Below are 16,559 nucleotides of genomic sequence, written 5' to 3'. Positions count from 1 at the left end.
GCATAGACCCCATCACCACGCGATGTGTCACTTGAAAGGATCGACCACATGTCAGGACAGTCCGGAATGTTGATGGCCGACGAATTACCTAAATTAGAGTAGCGCATCAGAAGTGAAAATACAATTAAGGAAATTGGATCGTCAATTTTTGGTGTAAAAATGACCGGTACCTCTAAGGTTTAGGACCTGAATTGAATTCTTTTCTTTCGCCTGAAAGACATTAATATTCTTTTCAATGAAACAACCCTTTCATCTAGGAGATCGCTCGTGCTGCTCCTCGTTTTTTTTTCTGATTTTTCCCAACACGCAAAGAAACATGATGCGCCAATGATGTGTGGAAATTGATTAAAAAAATCCCCACCTTCCCTATACGAAATTTGTTATGGCAAGTCTTAAAATGCACTTACGACGCATCCACGACCCTTAGATCAGAATTTTAGTGATTTAGACCGATTTCCCGGGTCCGTGACAATGGTGTCCCCGTCCATTTTCCACCCTTCTAACCTTCTCTGCTTCTTACTTCTAACAAGATTTAGTATAAAACGATGAAGGATCTTCCTCACGAAAATCTACCTCCCATACTTCCTATTCATCGTATGGCAGAAAGCATGGCATAGTCAGTCAATGTCCTTATGTTGGCTATCATTCTCATTGAACATCTTTTCTACAGCTCTTCCGCCCCTAACGCTTACCTTCCCCCAGCATCCTATTATCCACCTTCCGCTCACAATCCTGGGCATGCTCATCTCATAGCGCCCCAGCAACGTCAAGAGCCACAACAAAGGAAGCGTCCCAAGTATACAAGAAGCAAGACTGGTTGTATGACATGTCGAGTCAAAAAAATAAAGGTATGCCACTCCATACTTCATCTCAAACACGTTATTCATCCTCCAATTCAGTGTGACGAGGCAAAACCTAACTGCATGCGATGCACTCATGGGCAGCGAGACGTGCGCATCGTCATATAGTCTTTCAAAAAAAAATTAGCTAAACACTTGTCCAGTGCACATGGCCAGAAGGCGTTCCCACCCGCAAGAAATCAACATCTCGGAAAGATAGTGTCGACGGCCGCCCATCCACTGCAGATTCATCAGGACTGTCGGAGACTTCAACACCTCCTACTCGGGACAGCACGCCTGCAAAAGCTCGTGTATCTAGCGATTACAACCAACCTCCAATGTCCCGTCGACACAGGCATGTGCATCTTCCATTATACGTATTATTTACTGACCAAAAACCCGTGTTTCAGTGATCTTTTTGCTCCAGTACCTCAAGTGAAATACGAGGAAGACCCTCATCTTAGGCTCGGGCCAGAGCCCGATGCTGCGCGACGTCAAATGTGAGTCTTGAAGTTCTTTTTAATTTCGCTCTGTTCTAACAAATATGCAGAGCTCCACAAGGTTACCCTGTGCATCCAAATCAGAATTCCAATGTTTTATCAATGATATCCGAGATGCAGCCATACCCTCCTCACCGATACGACTCTGCTTACGCTACTCCAGCTACTCATTTACATTCACCAGCTCCCTCACGACACGTTCCCCCTCCTCAATCTCAGCACCATGTTAATATGCGATCTATGAACCACCAACCACCCCCTCAGCACTGGAGCCAGCCTCAAATGATGCCGAGTGTAAACCCCATGGATCCTTTTGTACGTATTCCTTGGGTTGTTGCCATTCTTGTACTGAATGTTATCTCGTTCAGTTCCCACACCCCCAGGAGAGGCATTTAGTGGCACATTCATCTAATGATCATCACCCTAGATACCCATAAGATTCATGTTTCTCTTTGATTTTTCTTAAAGATCCGTCATGACATTAATATTTGAGCATCATTTTGGCCATCCCCTCTAAGAATTCAGTTGTCGCTTCCAAATTTTGCTTGGTCTGGATCGGCCTCCAGGATCTGATCTTGACTGATGCGCTGTTCGGTGTTCTTAGTGTGATGCGGCGAGGAGTCGAGGACTTGCCTAAATTAGCGCGCTCATTTCCATGAATTCGAAGCTGATAGAAACCTGCATAACCCCGGTGCAGTGGCCAGAACTTGCTCCAAGCTGTGTCGTTGATAGACCTGAGTGATGCACCGTTAAAATCACTAAATCGTTCGATCGTCTTATGTCATTATCTCGGAATCAAACGCTTTCCGAGGGCCAAAGCTGAGTATATATACACATTTCGCTAAGAACCCTCGACGCGCCTTTGTCAAAGGACTGATTCTGTCAGGTTCAATGGTCGGAACTGAACGCAACACCTGCTGCTGCAGTTTTTAGCAGTGTATTATTATGTTACAGGTAAGCCCCGCGGCAGGCCAGGATTCAACCCTTCCGCAGCCTGCATAGCCAGCAGTAGAGAAATGACCATCTTGCATGCTTCCTCAGATTGAGTGGTAATATGCCACTCCAATAATCTGCACAGCGTCGTGGAGATTCCAGGCGCGAACTCGATAAATCACGGATCCTTACATCCTCCGAACATGTATCGATTGGGGATGTCTCGCGTGTTTATAGCCCGAGTACTATGTTCTCGGTCGTCGCCCACGTTTGAGGGCCATTGTAATTTACCTTTTGCACAGCTAATCTCTCGTTCATTTCTCGCGCCCTACCTAGTACGTGGATCCCACAAGTTGATGAGAGCACTAAATCTTTGCGCGGGATGAATTACCTCATTTACCAGAACGTTGGGGGGAACTCGTATTCTCTCTCGTATTCTACAGCGGGCCCAGAGGCAATAGTGCGTATCCAGTACTTTTCAAATACATGGGAACGTCCTCGTGTAACTAATTCCGAACCTGCATCGCGGCGTTTTAGAAGAGTTTCCGACCGATTGGCGCTGGTGCAGTTCTGCTATGACCTATCGCGGGAATGTGGATGAGCCACTGGAAACAATCGACGGTCTCTGTCATAAGGATAGACAAATATTCAGGTATGGTAAATGTATGGTCGACCTTTGATAACAATTGATTGCAGGACCCACTGTGGGTACCATCGATTTATCGAGCTAGCATAAAGCTCGCGTAAGTGAAGGGCATGCTGCAATTTACTTTCAGATGAATAAATGTCCTTCAGGTGAGTGCATGAATTATCAAAAGGATGCTATAATGAATTCTGGTATCGCTCTGGAAGCGATTAGATCAAGGTTTGCTTGGAGCGAACTGACGTATCATGATAGCCCTGAAAACTGAACGTGCTTGAGCTTGTGACGGGGTTTAGTCACATCAAGCCACAAAATTCTTGCTACAGGGGAATACCTGAACGTTGGTACGTTTATTCGCACTGTCCAGCTGTCTCCCTGCGAGCCACATTGCTGGTCAGATGGCTGTAATATGATGACGAAATTATGCACGCTGGCTTGTGAGTCGCGTCAGAACACCTGATGGGTGGTGAGTACAGCCCTGAGGTTCGTGAACTTGATATTCATTCTTCAGGGTTTATGGTCATATTAAGTGAGCAAATCGTGTGTCATATTGACGTCTTTAACAGTGTTTCAAGTAGCGTGTTTTCTATCACATCGTGGCTAGGGTGCTTTACAAGTTGCCCGCTGTACCTGCAACCGTATTCGACCGTATTCGAAGCATAACGACCCTGAAAATCTATGTGGTAAATTGCAAAATGATCAGGGTGCTCCCTGAACTCGAGGGAGTTGAAAATGGAAATCAAAGCCGCTATTATATCTGATCCGGGCCCACAAGAAAGTTTCACGATAAAGCAATGGGTGGCGAATGTTCTACAGAATTTAGTTGCCCATGCCTGATCGGGGTGAAAAAAAGGCGCAATCTGCGCCAGTCCGAAAATGCATGCGAGCGCGCGTCGGGCAACGTGCCCAATTCTGGAAATTTACCCGCTTTACACTGTAACGCCACGTTCCTGACTATAAGTACTTCAACAACGCGTTTTGGGGTGCACTTGTCGTGAAAAGCAAATCGGGCGAGCAAGATGGACATATCGATATCAATATGATACCTTTCGCAGCTAGCTCATCAGATGCATCGACTTCGGCTACTAATATCAGAAAATTCCAACATAGCCAAGTGGCTGGTGTTACTGCGTACCTCGCCACTACTACAGAATGTTATGTTCTTCTGACCCGCCCACACGGAGTGGCACATTATTATGGTGGAAGATTATTGTTGCTCTCCTCCTCCTCCTCGTTGTCGTGTGACTGGTTGGTGTATCTGGAAGCGTGCGTTGTCGTCTGATGGTCATTCGAGGCTTTGTATGGGTCCAGCAGGTGCAGTACAGTCAAACTGAGCATGAGGCTGCGTCGCACGAGCTGAGAGGTGCATCTTTGGTAATAAGGTTTTCCGAAGGGTTCGGCGTACTGATGTCGAAGGAGTCTATAAACCTGTATGGCTGGCTGTGAAGGATACAATAAAACTTGAGCGCTTGTGCCATGGTTCTCAAACCAACCACTTAGTACTTATGGCGATGTGGTCCACAAAAGGGCCTCACAGGTGATGTTTCAAAATCTAAGTGTCCAAATTAGGATGAGTCAGTCGGACCAGTTTAACTAGTCTCCGACAACTTGACCGGTACCCTCAGCCTACTCTCTTTCTACACGACCATGAGTTCCCACGATAACGAGGAACTTATTGAACTTCATCAGGATAAGCACGATGTCATCCCTAATGGCACAGCTCTAGCTGTTACTGTCAACGAGGCAGCGGCGTCGGCAGCAGACGGCGAGGGCGACAACAACACTGAGAATAAAATTTCCGGCTTCAGGTTCATTCTGTCTCAATATTGTCGTAAACCATGCCCCTCTGATTGGTCTCCTCGTTCCTTAGGGATTTCGTGCTGAGCCCTGAACTCCTGCAAGAGGTCATAGACAAGGGCTTGGACTTTGAGGTTCCGACCGTAGGTGAGTATGCTTCGGTATGGTGTTCTGAACCCACTTATTCGACAAGTCCAACATGAATGCAAAGCTCGGGCTTTTCTAAGAAGGCACGGTCTCGGTCAGTCAGGGCACGGTAAGACGGCAATTTTGCATCCTAATTACTAAGATAACATGTGGAATAGAGCACTGAGAAGTTGTCAGAGTGACTTGGGAATGGCTTCTTTGATGGTCACCTTGTGGTCACCAACTCTTCAGGTACATTGCAAAGACTTGCATATCTAGCGCTCCGTCGAATTGGTACAACGTTGCTTGCATTGTTGATGTATCAACTTCTTTGAATGAGACAAAGTTGGCCTGCGGAACTCTCAACCATCGTGGTGCTCCACGCGGGCAAAGAAAATGACGGATCAGAATGTTGAGCCATAGTAAGTATCGGCCCCGTATATGAAAACAGATCCTAGTACAGAAGGAATTATTCCTTCTGTGCAGTCTGTCAATCGGAGACTTCTTACCACCGCCCATCAGTAGACTCCAGACTTATTCTCAGCATCCCTGGGTCGATATATTGTATTAGTCTTCTTCACCATTGCTTGGAATTCTAACTCGGAGTGGGGTACTCGGAGTGCAGGGTTAGAATGAGGTTTGCGTGCAGCGGCCGTGCAGCACGTGGCTTCTCTTCTCCTCCTACCACACAGCATCCAGGGTACACCCCAGCAAGATCTGGCGCCATGTCTGCGGCCTGCCACCTTTAGGATTTTCTTTCGTGCCACCAACTCCGGTGAGCTCTGATGGCTCAGATCCTTGTGTGCATCTGCATGCAATGAAAACAGGTCCGGCGGGGAAGCCGGCCACGAATAGAGAGCACTGCTCTCTTAGCTCTACTCGTGCTTGTATAGGAAGTCACTGTCGTGAACTCTCGTTGGGTTTCTCACCAGAGAACCTGATGAGTGGAGGCCATAACGCCTTCTACCAGTGGCGAGCGAGAGTACCGTCCTTGCCAACACCTGCTTGTCGTGTGCACGTGAATTCCCGCACTTTCGTGGACGCGGATGCCCGCACTGATGCAGATGTCCGCACCGACATGGATGCCTGCATTGACGCAGATGCCTGTATTGAAAGAAATGCCCGCACTCATGCTCGGACGATTTGCTACGACTTCAGTTGCAAACTGCTCCCTCATCTAGCCTCGCCTCGATGCGTCGCTTTGCGGCCACTGCGATGGAATTCGATGTTCACTTTGCTGCTTCGTAGTCACTCCTACTGATGTGGGAATCGCAGCTCACCTTGGCTCACTTTTGCACAGGTCGGGGCCGGGTTGCCCCTGTCAGGCTTCCGCCCGAAAAACAACTATTTCCTTGTAATAAAGTGTGCACATTTTCTCACTACTTACACGAGTGCACAATAGCGTCCCCCACATTAAAATTCCAAAACATGCATACCGTGACTGCTGTGGTCTAGCGACCATTGCAATATGCTCCCGACTGCCTCCAAGTCTGTGGGGAATCCGTTGATGATATACTCGTCGCTTGTCAAAGAGAATCGCATACTTCACTGGCAGCACAACAGTCTCTACCAGCGACGAGATGACTGCGGACGTTTGATATAAACTGTTTTTCTGCGACGTTCCGTCGGGAAACCACATATAGAGTTTCGCAGGAGACGGACATCATAGGCCCTGCAATAGGTCACTTTTCCATGTAGACCATCGGGATGGCTTAATATTGGGAAAGTGATATCCGAGAGCTGATGGAGGCTTTGCAAGCACAATATGTCATTGATATTTCTCTTCGTCGAGAAACTGTTTTCAAATGTTTATGTGTCATCTACGTGAAAGCGGATTCACTCACATTGTCGATGTGAGCGTGATTCGGGTCTGCGCTCGAAATGGAACTCGAGTTTAGTGTACATAGAAGCAGGAAGTCATGCAATCCCTGAAGTTGGGGATGATTCAGCAGATGGCTGCAAATAGTATGAAAAGGGGCCTACGTGGCAGTGCTCGACAAGCAGACGGAACGCCCCTTCCGTGAGCCCTGTACGATTCCTGGAGAGGTATTATAGATACCACAAGATGGGGAGAAAGAGCAAGTACCTCGGCCCATTATATCGCAGGAAGAGATCTTGACCAACACTCCACCTCCACACAACCTCATTACTTTATAGTGCGTCAGGGATGGCCTGTATAGATTTTTGATCGAGGAAAACGCGACTATAATCTGACTGGTATATTTGGGTCTGCATTCCAGCTCGCCTCCTTCTTCACCTTCAAGACGAGCGTGATGTTCGCTTTGAGGGATCGGATCTTGTGTCCCGTGAATTATCAGTTCTTTTCTCTGCGGTCTGCGGGTGAGGTTACGTTGCCAAAGATGGTTTCGAAACGCTTGCTTTGAGCTATGGAGGTGAGCAGTTTCTTGGTGCACTTTTGGTCGCTGAGTAGATCTTTGAGAGTGCGTGCACGTGTGCGTGAAGGTGCTTGTTCAAAAGACCGGTTCTGAATTGGAACTTGTGTGATTCGGAGTTGTGTCGACGGGTCAGTTCGTTGATGATACTAGCGAAGTGTTTTGATGGAGTAGAGGGTTCTACGCTTCAGAACTTTGGATAACAGGGAAATTTACGCGTCAGTTCTCGCGCTTCGTTCTTGATAACGTTGTTGGAGAGTTGTTGGAGTGCAGATTTTCTGGTAGGAAGTATTGCGAGGGTGCGCCCCTTCGTTAGGAGTGATCTTGGTAGGTCATGTGTGTCGCTGAAGACTCTCCTCGCGCTATTCTCTTTGCCTGTGATTCCAATGTGCCCTGCTGACCATCTGATCATCGTCTTTCTCCCGTCCACTTCTGGTAGAATTGTCTGCAGATCGTCGTGAAACGCGTCAACGAGGTAATGACCGGATTTTGATTAAAAGGCTGTCGTAGACCTGATGGCCGCTTGGTTATCCCCCAGGGTCATGGTACATGGCTTCCCCTCCTTTCGCCTCTTTTACCGACTGTACTGTAGGATAAATGCATCAACGAAAGCATGCACTTCCTGTCGAATGCAGTGGACAAAGCGCTGGTTGATTCTGGTAAGACGCAATGGCCGCGCACATTAACTTAAGGATCTCACAGTTCACTTGCAAATGATACACATACCTGAGGATTCCGCCCCTCTTCGAACGAAAGGTGGAATAGACAATGAGCTGGTTACTTGTCACATTTGTCTGGCTGTCTTAACAAACTGACATATCAAGATGACGAGCGCGTCAATGAGCACCTTTAAGCAGACATCAAACCGAACGGCACGGTTCCAAATGAGTCCAAACTTTGAAACAAACCAGCAGAAACAATGGCGCTCGCAGGACCGATCCCGAAAGAGATACGAAAGATGGATTAGATTGTCCACAGATTAGGAAAAGCTCTTGGGATTGATGATGAGGCGGAACAGGTTATCAGGACCGGAATCATTCAATATAAGCCTGATCTGAATCGTGGCTTCAATAGCATAATCTTGCTAATGAAAAGACCCGTCTCGCTGGCACCGTCCCTCGCTAATGCCGATCTGTTAGGTTCGGTGCCGATTTTAGGTGAAGGGACATTGCACCGTGATGTGCCCACCTGGAACCTAGTCATTTGATGGTCTGCGAACAAAGGAATGTGAACTTGAAGGACTCATGCACTAAAGCATGCAGCCCAAGTGTTTGCAGTCAGCGCACTCGGCTGACAGATGGAATTACTTTCGGAAACAACGATTTGCATGTGTGTCCAAAGTGAAGGGCGTGCTTACGAAGGAGACGAGGTTTGGGAACTTTGAAGATTCGACGAGCCTTCCCCCACTAATTAACGTGGGAGTCGGGAACCAGGAGTACTACTAGTACCAGTCATGGTCCAGCTAATATGCAGCACGTCAAACTACAAAAAGCAAGCTAATGTGCACATGAATTAATAACACAGATATACAACATCAGTCAAGCATGTAATCGGCGTCCGTTCCTTTCTGTGCTGTGCGATGGTATAGTAGCCGTATGATGGAAAGATGTACAGAGAGCAGTGCAAGTGGTGTGTACAAAATAGGCACAGTGACAAAGGGGATGCGATGAAGAAACAAGATATATCAGGATGACAACGAAACATTTTGAGTGAAAATAAGGAATCTATGGTGTTCTGTCGACAGCACCGCGGCTTGAAGGCGGTCTCGAATTGCTTGTATATCAGGATCAGTACTCATCGGTACCTAGGTCAAACAATCTTACGTTTCTCTAGATGGTTTAGGCCAGTCCCAAACTTGACTGATCCAGCGAGCCATAGGCACCTCTCGCTTCATGATGGTGGTGATCCAAGGATGAGACAACATTCCTCCCGGTGTAGGGCGACTTTGATGGTCAATAATCAAACTGCGGCGAACGTTGACACGACGATACGCAACAGGAGACTGAACAAGAGCTTACGTCTGTCGAATAAAGTCTTTCATCTCATCGCTCCATACAATGTTGTCACCTTCCTCATCGGTCAGTTGAGGTGGCTAGAGAATAATTCTCATGTGAGCAAGATTTAACAACAGGCTCAAAGTACCTACCTGTCCCTGGGTAATATAGACAATCAGTTCAATGGAAGTAAGGTCTTCGGGAAATGGGTATCGATTCTGTACAAGTTCCAAAAGAGTGATTCCAGTGGACCACACGTCAGCTCGGATGCTATATTCCTTTCCGCTGATGCGCTCCGGCTATAGTGACCATCAGTGGTGATGGATGTATGATCGAGGAACGGACGTACAGCCATGTAGAAACTAGTGCCAGTGAAGGTTCCGGCCATAGAGCGGACAAGCTCTCCGGAGACACCGAAATCACAAAGACGAACGACACCTTCCCCAGTTAGCAGGATATTGGATGGTTTGATGTCCCGATGGATGGTTTTGAGTGAATGAAGATAACTCAGGCCTTGCAAAACCTGGTGAATGAATGAATATGGCTAAAATAAAAGAAGCTTCAATAATTACCCCTTCGGCTATACGTCCAGCGACTTTTTCGCTGATACGCGCATTCTTTTCTTTGATTCGCTTTCCAACGGCTTCCAAGCTGCGGCCAGCGCAATATTCCATCATGACTTTGACTTCACTAGACGATGGTGACATATAGGCGCCATAAAAACAAATTATGTTGTGGTGTTTGGACGTCGCAGAGATTGACAACTCGCGTTCGAGCTGTCTTAAAGGCGCCTCACGAGTAGTAATTGTCTTGCGGGCCAAGATGAAGTTGTTACGCCGATCTCTGACTTTATGGACAGCTCCACCCTGACCTTCGCCAAGTCGTGAGAGGACTTCTAAAACACCGTCCGACCATTTATTAGAACTATAATTGGTTGATGTCTCTTCCGTAGGTGTATAGGTGTAGGACTCGATGGTGGTCCTATCAAGTACAGCAATTAGCTGAGCAATGCTGTTATCGCTACTGTCGATAGGCTCGGGAGGACGTGGTGTTTGCAAAGTCAAGTAAGGCCGAACTGTTACGCCGCCTGGGTTCTCACCATCCAATCCAGGTGGAATGTGTGCAGGACCTTCATAATAACCTGCACTGCTGGTACCACCATCCAGTGCGAGTGGTAGATGAAGCTTAGGTCTTTGGTTAGGCCTCGGGCCTGAACTGAGAGCTCCAGGAATCTGAGGACGCGATGGACCTGGAGAAGAGCCCAATGGGGGAGATGATGAAGCAGATGAAGGGTGTAAAGCTGGCTGATCATGAGATATTTTGCGAATTGCCAATGGACGAGTCTCTGTTAGGATGAGCGGTGGTAGTGGCGATTGTGGCCGAGGAAGGGTACGTGGTCCGATAGGACGAGAATGCGTCTGATGCATTGCTGAGTGACGACAATACGACGCGCTAACAAAGCGTAGTGACTCAGACAAGAGGAGGCTTAACAAAATGCCCATCTACAACCGTTTAATCCTCCATATCTTGTACAGGAAACAAGTTAAACATGGCACTGTAGCCAAGTGGTTACGGCGTCACGTTTAGGTCAAGTGCCAATCCGTGATGGGAAACCTCGCGAGTTCGAATCTCGTCAGTGTCATCTTTTTATCATTTTTATCCTCGCTTACGCTTGTTGTGGGTAACTTTTATCGATCAATCGCATGTGGACACATCACATGTGGATGCCATTGTCATCGTCCACAGCGACGACGGTATAAGATCTCGCAACCTTTTTTAAAAAAAAAAACGTCTTGCCATCAGTAGTAACAATGGCTAACCAAGGCACAGCCTTATGCACCCCCCTGCCATCTCCCTCCAAATCTTCCTGTCGTCCAGTACCTCTACGGCTACAAAGCCTTGGAGTTGATCCGAGCCTTCTAGTTGGCAAGGTACTAAGGAAACTAAGCCGTTCTCCAAAACATCCTACTTTAACCCTGGATTTCTCGGACAACACTACATTTCAAATTCTTGTTGATGGTTATGACCCTGTTCATAGGTGTGTGTATTCACCTCCGCTCGTGTCAAAAAAATCCTCAACAATGTACCTGGCAGAGGTCTTCCCAAGGAACTTGAAATGGACTCGTCTCTAGAGCAGCTTCTCACAACAGGGCAAGCGCATGTACAGTGGACAATCAAAGATTGTGCTCTCATAACCTTGACAGACAAGGCATTCGAGTCGAGAGAGAGGGAACAACGGTGGGACCAGAATCATACCGGAGTCGCATTTCGCTTCGTTGAAGACCAGATGTGGCATTGCGTATGGGCCACTCTGACGGATCATGACCGCGGTATATGCGTCTTTCGCAGCTACGACGACGTTTATATTGATCAACTACATCGTCTTCCTCGAAAACGTCGTGCAAACGTACCCGACTCCCCCATAGATCTTCGCTGATCCATGTCACTGTCACATTGATCAAGTCCCCCTTAGCATGAGGTTTCTTATTTAAAAGATATTTACCTTCTGTCCACGCATAAATCTTCAAGTTGCATCTGTACCACTACTGTATCTCATACACACCATCGTCGGACTACGCCATCGGACTACGCACCGTGCAATTTCAAGGATGTTGATCATCTCATGGCCTCCGGGGACTTTTGCTTCTATAGCGCAGAACTGTTAGGAAGTAGTCGCCAGTGTATACCAGATCGAAACATGAACGAAAGAAGGCAAGCGTGATACCGAGTCGCCGGGTGACCATTCCCAGTCCACATTCGATCGGCGATCCACGCATCTAGCTATAAATTGTATTGCGCGCTCATGATCACACCATACCATTCCTGGTGTCTGCTGTGTTATGAAGACTGACAAATTCCGACGTTGCGTGCGATAGAAATGTCATTCTAGAACTCTGCAAATTGCGATAGGCTGCGTGAACAATTTTTGCTATCAGAACAGTACCCGTTTGAAAAATCATACCTAAAAGGCTCTCTGATCTGCACTCATTGGCAGTAAGGGGGGTACCAAATTCAGTTGGCAACAGAAGGACATGTCCCGTCCATGCAAAGAACCGCACAATTGGACTAGAAGAAAATCGTCCGAACAACTGTGTTATCAGTGACGGACTAGTGCTTCCAGTTATCTCTAGCGTTCAGATAAGTAAAGTCACCTGTCATCAGGGCCCAGATGAGGCAGTGTGTTAACGCCAACGAAGACAAATGCCGGATCTTCTCAGAAATGGGGGCTAGTGGCCAGGCGCCACAAAGCACAATGTGCGGAAGTCGCTGACTTGAAAAAAAAGGGACTCCGTCATGAAAATTCCTGCGGTCAGCAAGGAAAAACTCGTTGCGAGATGGATAATAAAGCGATGCGGGGGGCGGATGGACGCAACGTTCTAGCCCTGATGTTCGGAGCATGTCATCCTATAATGAGCGGCGTACATGCTACAGCTGATAAGCCGGCGGCAATCTGCCTGTTTTATAATATAAGTTATGTCTGGGCTCAGTGGACGTAAGGGATGAGAGCGAGACCGGAGAGATGGATCGCTACGATCAATTGACTCGACAGACAGAATGACAGAACAGAAAGGGAGCTTGAAATCGACATAATGACAGGGAGACAAGATACAGCGTTATGGAGTTTCAGTAATCCCGAGGGTCATGGACTCATGGAGCTATAATTTGTACGGGTCATAGCCAAACGTAGAAGTATCTGACCGTGCACTGTTTTGACTGCGCTTCTCTAATCTGGCAAGAATACGCAGCTGATCCAATCCCATGGCAACGTTGCACTTGCCAAGGCATTGCAAAAACATGAGTGGGTTGAGATACAATGGGCGTATGGGTTGTCAAGTCAGTTCAAAATATTTAGTTAATAATGTGTACGTACGGAATACTTGACTGAAGGTCTCTGGGCACAAACATATGCGGGTATGCAGAAGTCTGCCGTGCTTATTTTGACATGATCATGATGAGACCCTGGCCTGGTGAGCCCTGGCGTGTTCGTAAATGTCCGGTGTCAATCAAGCAAGTGAGACGACAATTGGTTCATGATAGCTGCATCGGCAATTTGTATATACACCAAGAATGCTTGCGTGACTCTCAGTCCGGAAACGTGTTATGGGACCACAAGGGCACAGAGCAAATTTGAGTTAAGTATAACCTTGTTTGAGATACTGGATGAATCCCAGATGAGCAATGTTCCCACGAATGAGTCCCAACCACTTGCGGCCCAACTTGCCCAACCAAAATAATCTGCCATCTTCATGTCAAATCCACCCGCTTCGTCTTCGTCTTCACGTGTCACTTTTGCGAGCCTGACTCATAGAAACCTTGGGACAGTCAAGAAACTCAATTCAGTCTTGTTTCCCATCAAGTACAGCGACAAGTTCTACCAGGATATCATAGCTCCCGAGGTCGAAGACTTCTGTCAGCTCAGTCCGTGTTATTCTTGCAAAGGTTTACAAACTAGCCTAACTTCTTTAAGTCTATTATAACGATGTCCCTGTGGGCAATATCTGCTGCAGATTAGAGAACAACAAAGATCTGTATCTCATGACTATGGGCGTTCTGGCAGTAAGTTATCCCGCTGTCAGTCGTGGCAAATGTGCAAACCCTTCCAGCCATATCGCTCCAAACAGCTTGGTTCTCAGGCCCTGAAACGCGTCATCAAGGCTGCTGCTTCTCATTCCAAACCCAAAATCAGACGTATATATCTTCACGTACAAGTCTCAAACACTGACGCCAAGAGGTTCTACGAGAGACATGGTTTCAAAGAAGCAGGCATCAAAGAGGATTACTACAAGAAGATTATGCCACGCGACGCGTGGATATTAGAGAGGATCATTGATTCTGAAGACAAACAGGACCAGGAGAAGCCTGAATTGTGAAATTGCAACCACTGCTGCGACATCTGACCACGCTGTGAATGGTAACTTTCATTTAATGGACACATAAATATGTTAACGTGTTACATTGCAGTTTCACTATGCCAAACATCCCTTCCGGTACAAACTTGCCTCAATGTTGAATATGATATTAGTATGTGGAGTAAATTGCAATCGAGCGATTGATGATTCTATATTATCAAGTTAGCTTTGCAATTCGCAACACAGCACAAAGCAAGTTACTAACAAACAACGCCATTTCAATTTGCATCTTCGTCATATCCACAATGCTTCACAAGCTGATCAAATGAATGAGATCATGATCTTCCAGGGGGTCAAATTCAATGGTACCTGGTGCCTTTTTAGTGCATCTTTCCTCGTGAATGTCTTTCCACAACCTCCGTTGCACAAAAATGGTTTCTCTCCCGAGTGTGTGTCTCTGTGCCGTTTCAAATCATGCTGCCGGTTAAACGACAGTGCGCACATGTCGCAGGAGAATGGACGTGTAGGGGATGCTGGGTACTGCACTGCAGGCGCTATCGGCCCATCGATGACGTACGGATGTGTGACGTTCGGTATTGTATGACTGCGCGAAGGTCCCGCTGGCTGATATATCTGACCCGGTGAATGCGCCGGCTGGCGCATAGGGTAATCTTGTGGTGGATACATCTGTTGCTGTTGACTGTATGGACTGACAGCAGCATTTGGGGGGTAGGGTTGTGATGGTGCAGCGGCATGATTGTTTGTTGTGTAGTGTGTGCTTGATGGTGGCATGGTAGGCATTGCATATGGTGAAGATGGGGCAGGGTGCGTGGACATATAGTTGCTTTGTGCCGCTGGGAAGCCACGCTGAACTGGTTGATAGGAAGATGATTGATGAGGGGGCTGCTGTTGAGCATTGGGTAGCCATTGGCTGCCCCGCGGTGGCTGATTGGGGGGACGTGGTGGCTGATTGGGATGGAATGTGTAGTTGTGGCGGTCGCTCATGATGTTCGTGCTTGGCTGGGTAGGATTCAATCTGGGGTAAATGTTATGACAAGGACAGGGTTGATATGCATTTTCAGAGCCGCCCATATTTGTGAGTGTACGGTAACATTGCCGCGTCTCCGTTGGTGACAGAGACCTAACGGCGTAATTGTGGTCCTCACAGATCTTGCTACGTCTGTTCAGTCAAGATTGACGCTCCTTACGTGCCTGGGTTACTGTCCTGAAACGGCTCTCAGGCTCTAGAGATGCCTGAATGACGCCTGTCTAACCAAACTTAGATTTCATCCGGCTTTTCCAAGCTTTATTTGCGAGGAAATCCTGGAATCTGCAGGTTTAATCAGGTACGCTGTCTGATCCATGGAGCTGTGGGGTCGCCCACGATGACTGCCAGGGATGTACTAATAGCAGTAATTCAAGGACCTCCTGAATGACCTTTCAACCTTATTTGCTCTTCGAAACCGGCGACTCATGGGAGACCCGGGTCTGCTTCCGTTCAGGCTGGTCTGGTCAATCAATCGCGCTTTCGGATTCGCTGATTTGAACATTATTCATCAGATGTCATTACATAGCCTTGTTCTAATCTCGACGATATTCCCAGCTCCTACCGATCGGACCGTGCTGTGCGAGGTCCACTCTTGTGATGGGCTAATGCTCTGTACTCTCGACGCCCCAATGCTATGAATTCAAGATAGACCCAGAAGCCTGGATTTTCAGCTCCGCGCGCGTTCACGGACCCTAAGTCTCATAGCACCATATATGCACAAGGGCGTATTCTCACCTGCAGCCTGGGTTTGTCTGTCCAGAGAGATAATGTCCAGGCACCCGTAGACACGAGCAAGGTGTAATAATTTGCTAATGGTTTCATCTCCCAACGACAAAGACCCTCCGAATTTAACGCAGGGATGGTGACATGGTGGCGCGAAAAGGTCGGACTGTGCAGGGCCAACTATGTGGGCCCATCATTTGTAGCCTGTCATGACTGCGAGCTAGCTCGGTTCACTCAGCTACCCTCTGAATACATCCGAATACCATTCGCAGGGTTCAAGACCCCACGACACCCCCGACACATTCGCTTCAAGGTATACTTGGTGGTTATCTGCAACTATATATGCCTATACCCCGACATTGAGTAATTCTTTCTTTTACCCCATCATCCGTCCAGCAGCAGCAACTCCACCGACATCTACCATGTCCATCCTAACGAGCTTGGCAGATATCCATAACCCTCCCTCCCACCTTGGCCGGAGAAGTTCCTCCTATCGCCTACCCATGCGTTATCACCTGTGATATATCATACCGCCGTGCATCATTCTTCTTCCATATGTATCTTTTATCCCATCTATTGCTTTTTGTAATTGCTATACATATATCTGCTTATAAATCCAAGCTCATTCCTTGATGAAGAATGTCGTGTGGTGCTTACAAACTGAGCAAGCACTCAGTCAATGCTTGAGAGTTAACAATATCATTATATTGTCT

At 47.4% G+C, this 16,559-nt stretch overlaps 6 protein-coding genes and 1 non-coding gene across 7 annotated transcripts; 5 read left to right on the top strand and 2 right to left on the bottom strand.

Annotated features, from left to right (window-relative positions):
- Nucleotides 1–404: 404 nt before the first annotated feature.
- HD556DRAFT_1332245 (uncharacterized protein) lies at nt 405–1,930 on the top strand. Its single transcript, XM_041301797.1, has 7 exons — nt 405–616; nt 671–848; nt 900–950; nt 1,004–1,194; nt 1,250–1,339; nt 1,390–1,654; nt 1,708–1,930. The coding sequence occupies exons 1-7, from the start codon at nt 546–548 to the stop codon at nt 1,774–1,776; spliced, it is 915 nt and encodes a 304-aa protein (XP_041165661.1). The 5' UTR covers nt 405–545; the 3' UTR covers nt 1,777–1,930.
- Nucleotides 1,931–4,492: 2,562 nt separating this feature from the next.
- On the top strand, nt 4,493–5,221 carry HD556DRAFT_1332235 (uncharacterized protein). Its single transcript, XM_041301796.1, has 2 exons — nt 4,493–4,723; nt 4,786–5,221. The coding sequence occupies exons 1-2, from the start codon at nt 4,563–4,565 to the stop codon at nt 4,913–4,915; spliced, it is 291 nt and encodes a 96-aa protein (XP_041165660.1). The 5' UTR covers nt 4,493–4,562; the 3' UTR covers nt 4,916–5,221.
- A 3,829-nt stretch (nt 5,222–9,050) lies between these two features.
- Nucleotides 9,051–10,652, bottom strand: HD556DRAFT_1227951 (kinase-like domain-containing protein; the record flags this gene model as incomplete). Its single annotated transcript, XM_041297195.1, has 5 exons — nt 9,051–9,195; nt 9,250–9,323; nt 9,378–9,524; nt 9,575–9,748; nt 9,798–10,652. The coding sequence occupies 5 exons, from the start codon at nt 10,650–10,652 to the stop codon at nt 9,051–9,053; spliced, it is 1,395 nt and encodes a 464-aa protein (XP_041165659.1).
- Nucleotides 10,653–10,776: 124 nt separating this feature from the next.
- HD556DRAFT_t27 lies at nt 10,777–10,867 on the top strand. The gene has a single exon. It is a non-coding gene; the product is annotated as a tRNA-Leu (tRNA).
- HD556DRAFT_711317 (uncharacterized protein) lies at nt 10,802–11,775 on the top strand. The gene is made up of 2 exons (XM_041311376.1): nt 10,802–11,263; nt 11,320–11,775. Exons 1-2 carry the CDS (start codon nt 11,037–11,039, stop codon nt 11,660–11,662), a joined length of 570 nt encoding a protein of 189 aa, XP_041165658.1. The 5' UTR covers nt 10,802–11,036; the 3' UTR covers nt 11,663–11,775.
- A 1,697-nt stretch (nt 11,776–13,472) lies between these two features.
- Nucleotides 13,473–14,096, top strand: HD556DRAFT_1227671 (N-acetyltransferase NAT13; the record flags this gene model as incomplete). The annotated part of the gene is made up of 3 exons (XM_041297176.1): nt 13,473–13,644; nt 13,694–13,782; nt 13,830–14,096. The coding sequence occupies 3 exons, from the start codon at nt 13,473–13,475 to the stop codon at nt 14,094–14,096; spliced, it is 528 nt and encodes a 175-aa protein (XP_041165657.1).
- Nucleotides 14,097–14,353: 257 nt separating this feature from the next.
- On the bottom strand, nt 14,354–15,080 carry HD556DRAFT_1429546 (uncharacterized protein; the record flags this gene model as incomplete). The annotated part of the gene is made up of 2 exons (XM_041304821.1): nt 14,354–14,392; nt 14,445–15,080. The coding sequence occupies 2 exons, from the start codon at nt 15,078–15,080 to the stop codon at nt 14,354–14,356; spliced, it is 675 nt and encodes a 224-aa protein (XP_041165656.1).
- Nucleotides 15,081–16,559: the final 1,479 nt, after the last annotated feature.

This window comes from Suillus plorans, assembly GCF_016647745.1.
Source record: "Suillus plorans strain S12 chromosome Unknown HD556scaffold_5, whole genome shotgun sequence".
Classification (NCBI taxonomy): domain Eukaryota; kingdom Fungi; phylum Basidiomycota; class Agaricomycetes; order Boletales; family Suillaceae; genus Suillus; species Suillus plorans.
Note: the sequence above shows the minus strand (reverse complement) of the source record. Positions and strands in the feature narration are given on the sequence as shown.

What these genes read in the sequence shown, in the direction of transcription:
- HD556DRAFT_1332245 (XM_041301797.1), top strand. Translation starts at nt 546, where the DNA reads ATGAAGGATCTTCCTCACGAAAATCTACCTCCCATACTTCCTATTCAT. An exon ending in CCAATGTCCCGTCGACACAG is followed by an intron (nt 1,195 to 1,249) that starts GCATGTGCATCT and finishes CCCGTGTTTCAG; the next exon opens with TGATCTTTTTGCTCCAGTAC. An exon ending in GATGCTGCGCGACGTCAAAT is followed by an intron (nt 1,340 to 1,389) that starts GTGAGTCTTGAA and finishes ACAAATATGCAG; the next exon opens with AGCTCCACAAGGTTACCCTG.
- HD556DRAFT_1332235 (XM_041301796.1), top strand. Translation starts at nt 4,563, where the DNA reads ATGAGTTCCCACGATAACGAGGAACTTATTGAACTTCATCAGGATAAG. An exon ending in AATAAAATTTCCGGCTTCAG is followed by an intron (nt 4,724 to 4,785) that starts GTTCATTCTGTC and finishes CTCGTTCCTTAG; the next exon opens with GGATTTCGTGCTGAGCCCTG.
- HD556DRAFT_711317 (XM_041311376.1), top strand. Translation starts at nt 11,037, where the DNA reads ATGGCTAACCAAGGCACAGCCTTATGCACCCCCCTGCCATCTCCCTCC. An exon ending in GGTTATGACCCTGTTCATAG is followed by an intron (nt 11,264 to 11,319) that starts GTGTGTGTATTC and finishes TGTACCTGGCAG; the next exon opens with AGGTCTTCCCAAGGAACTTG.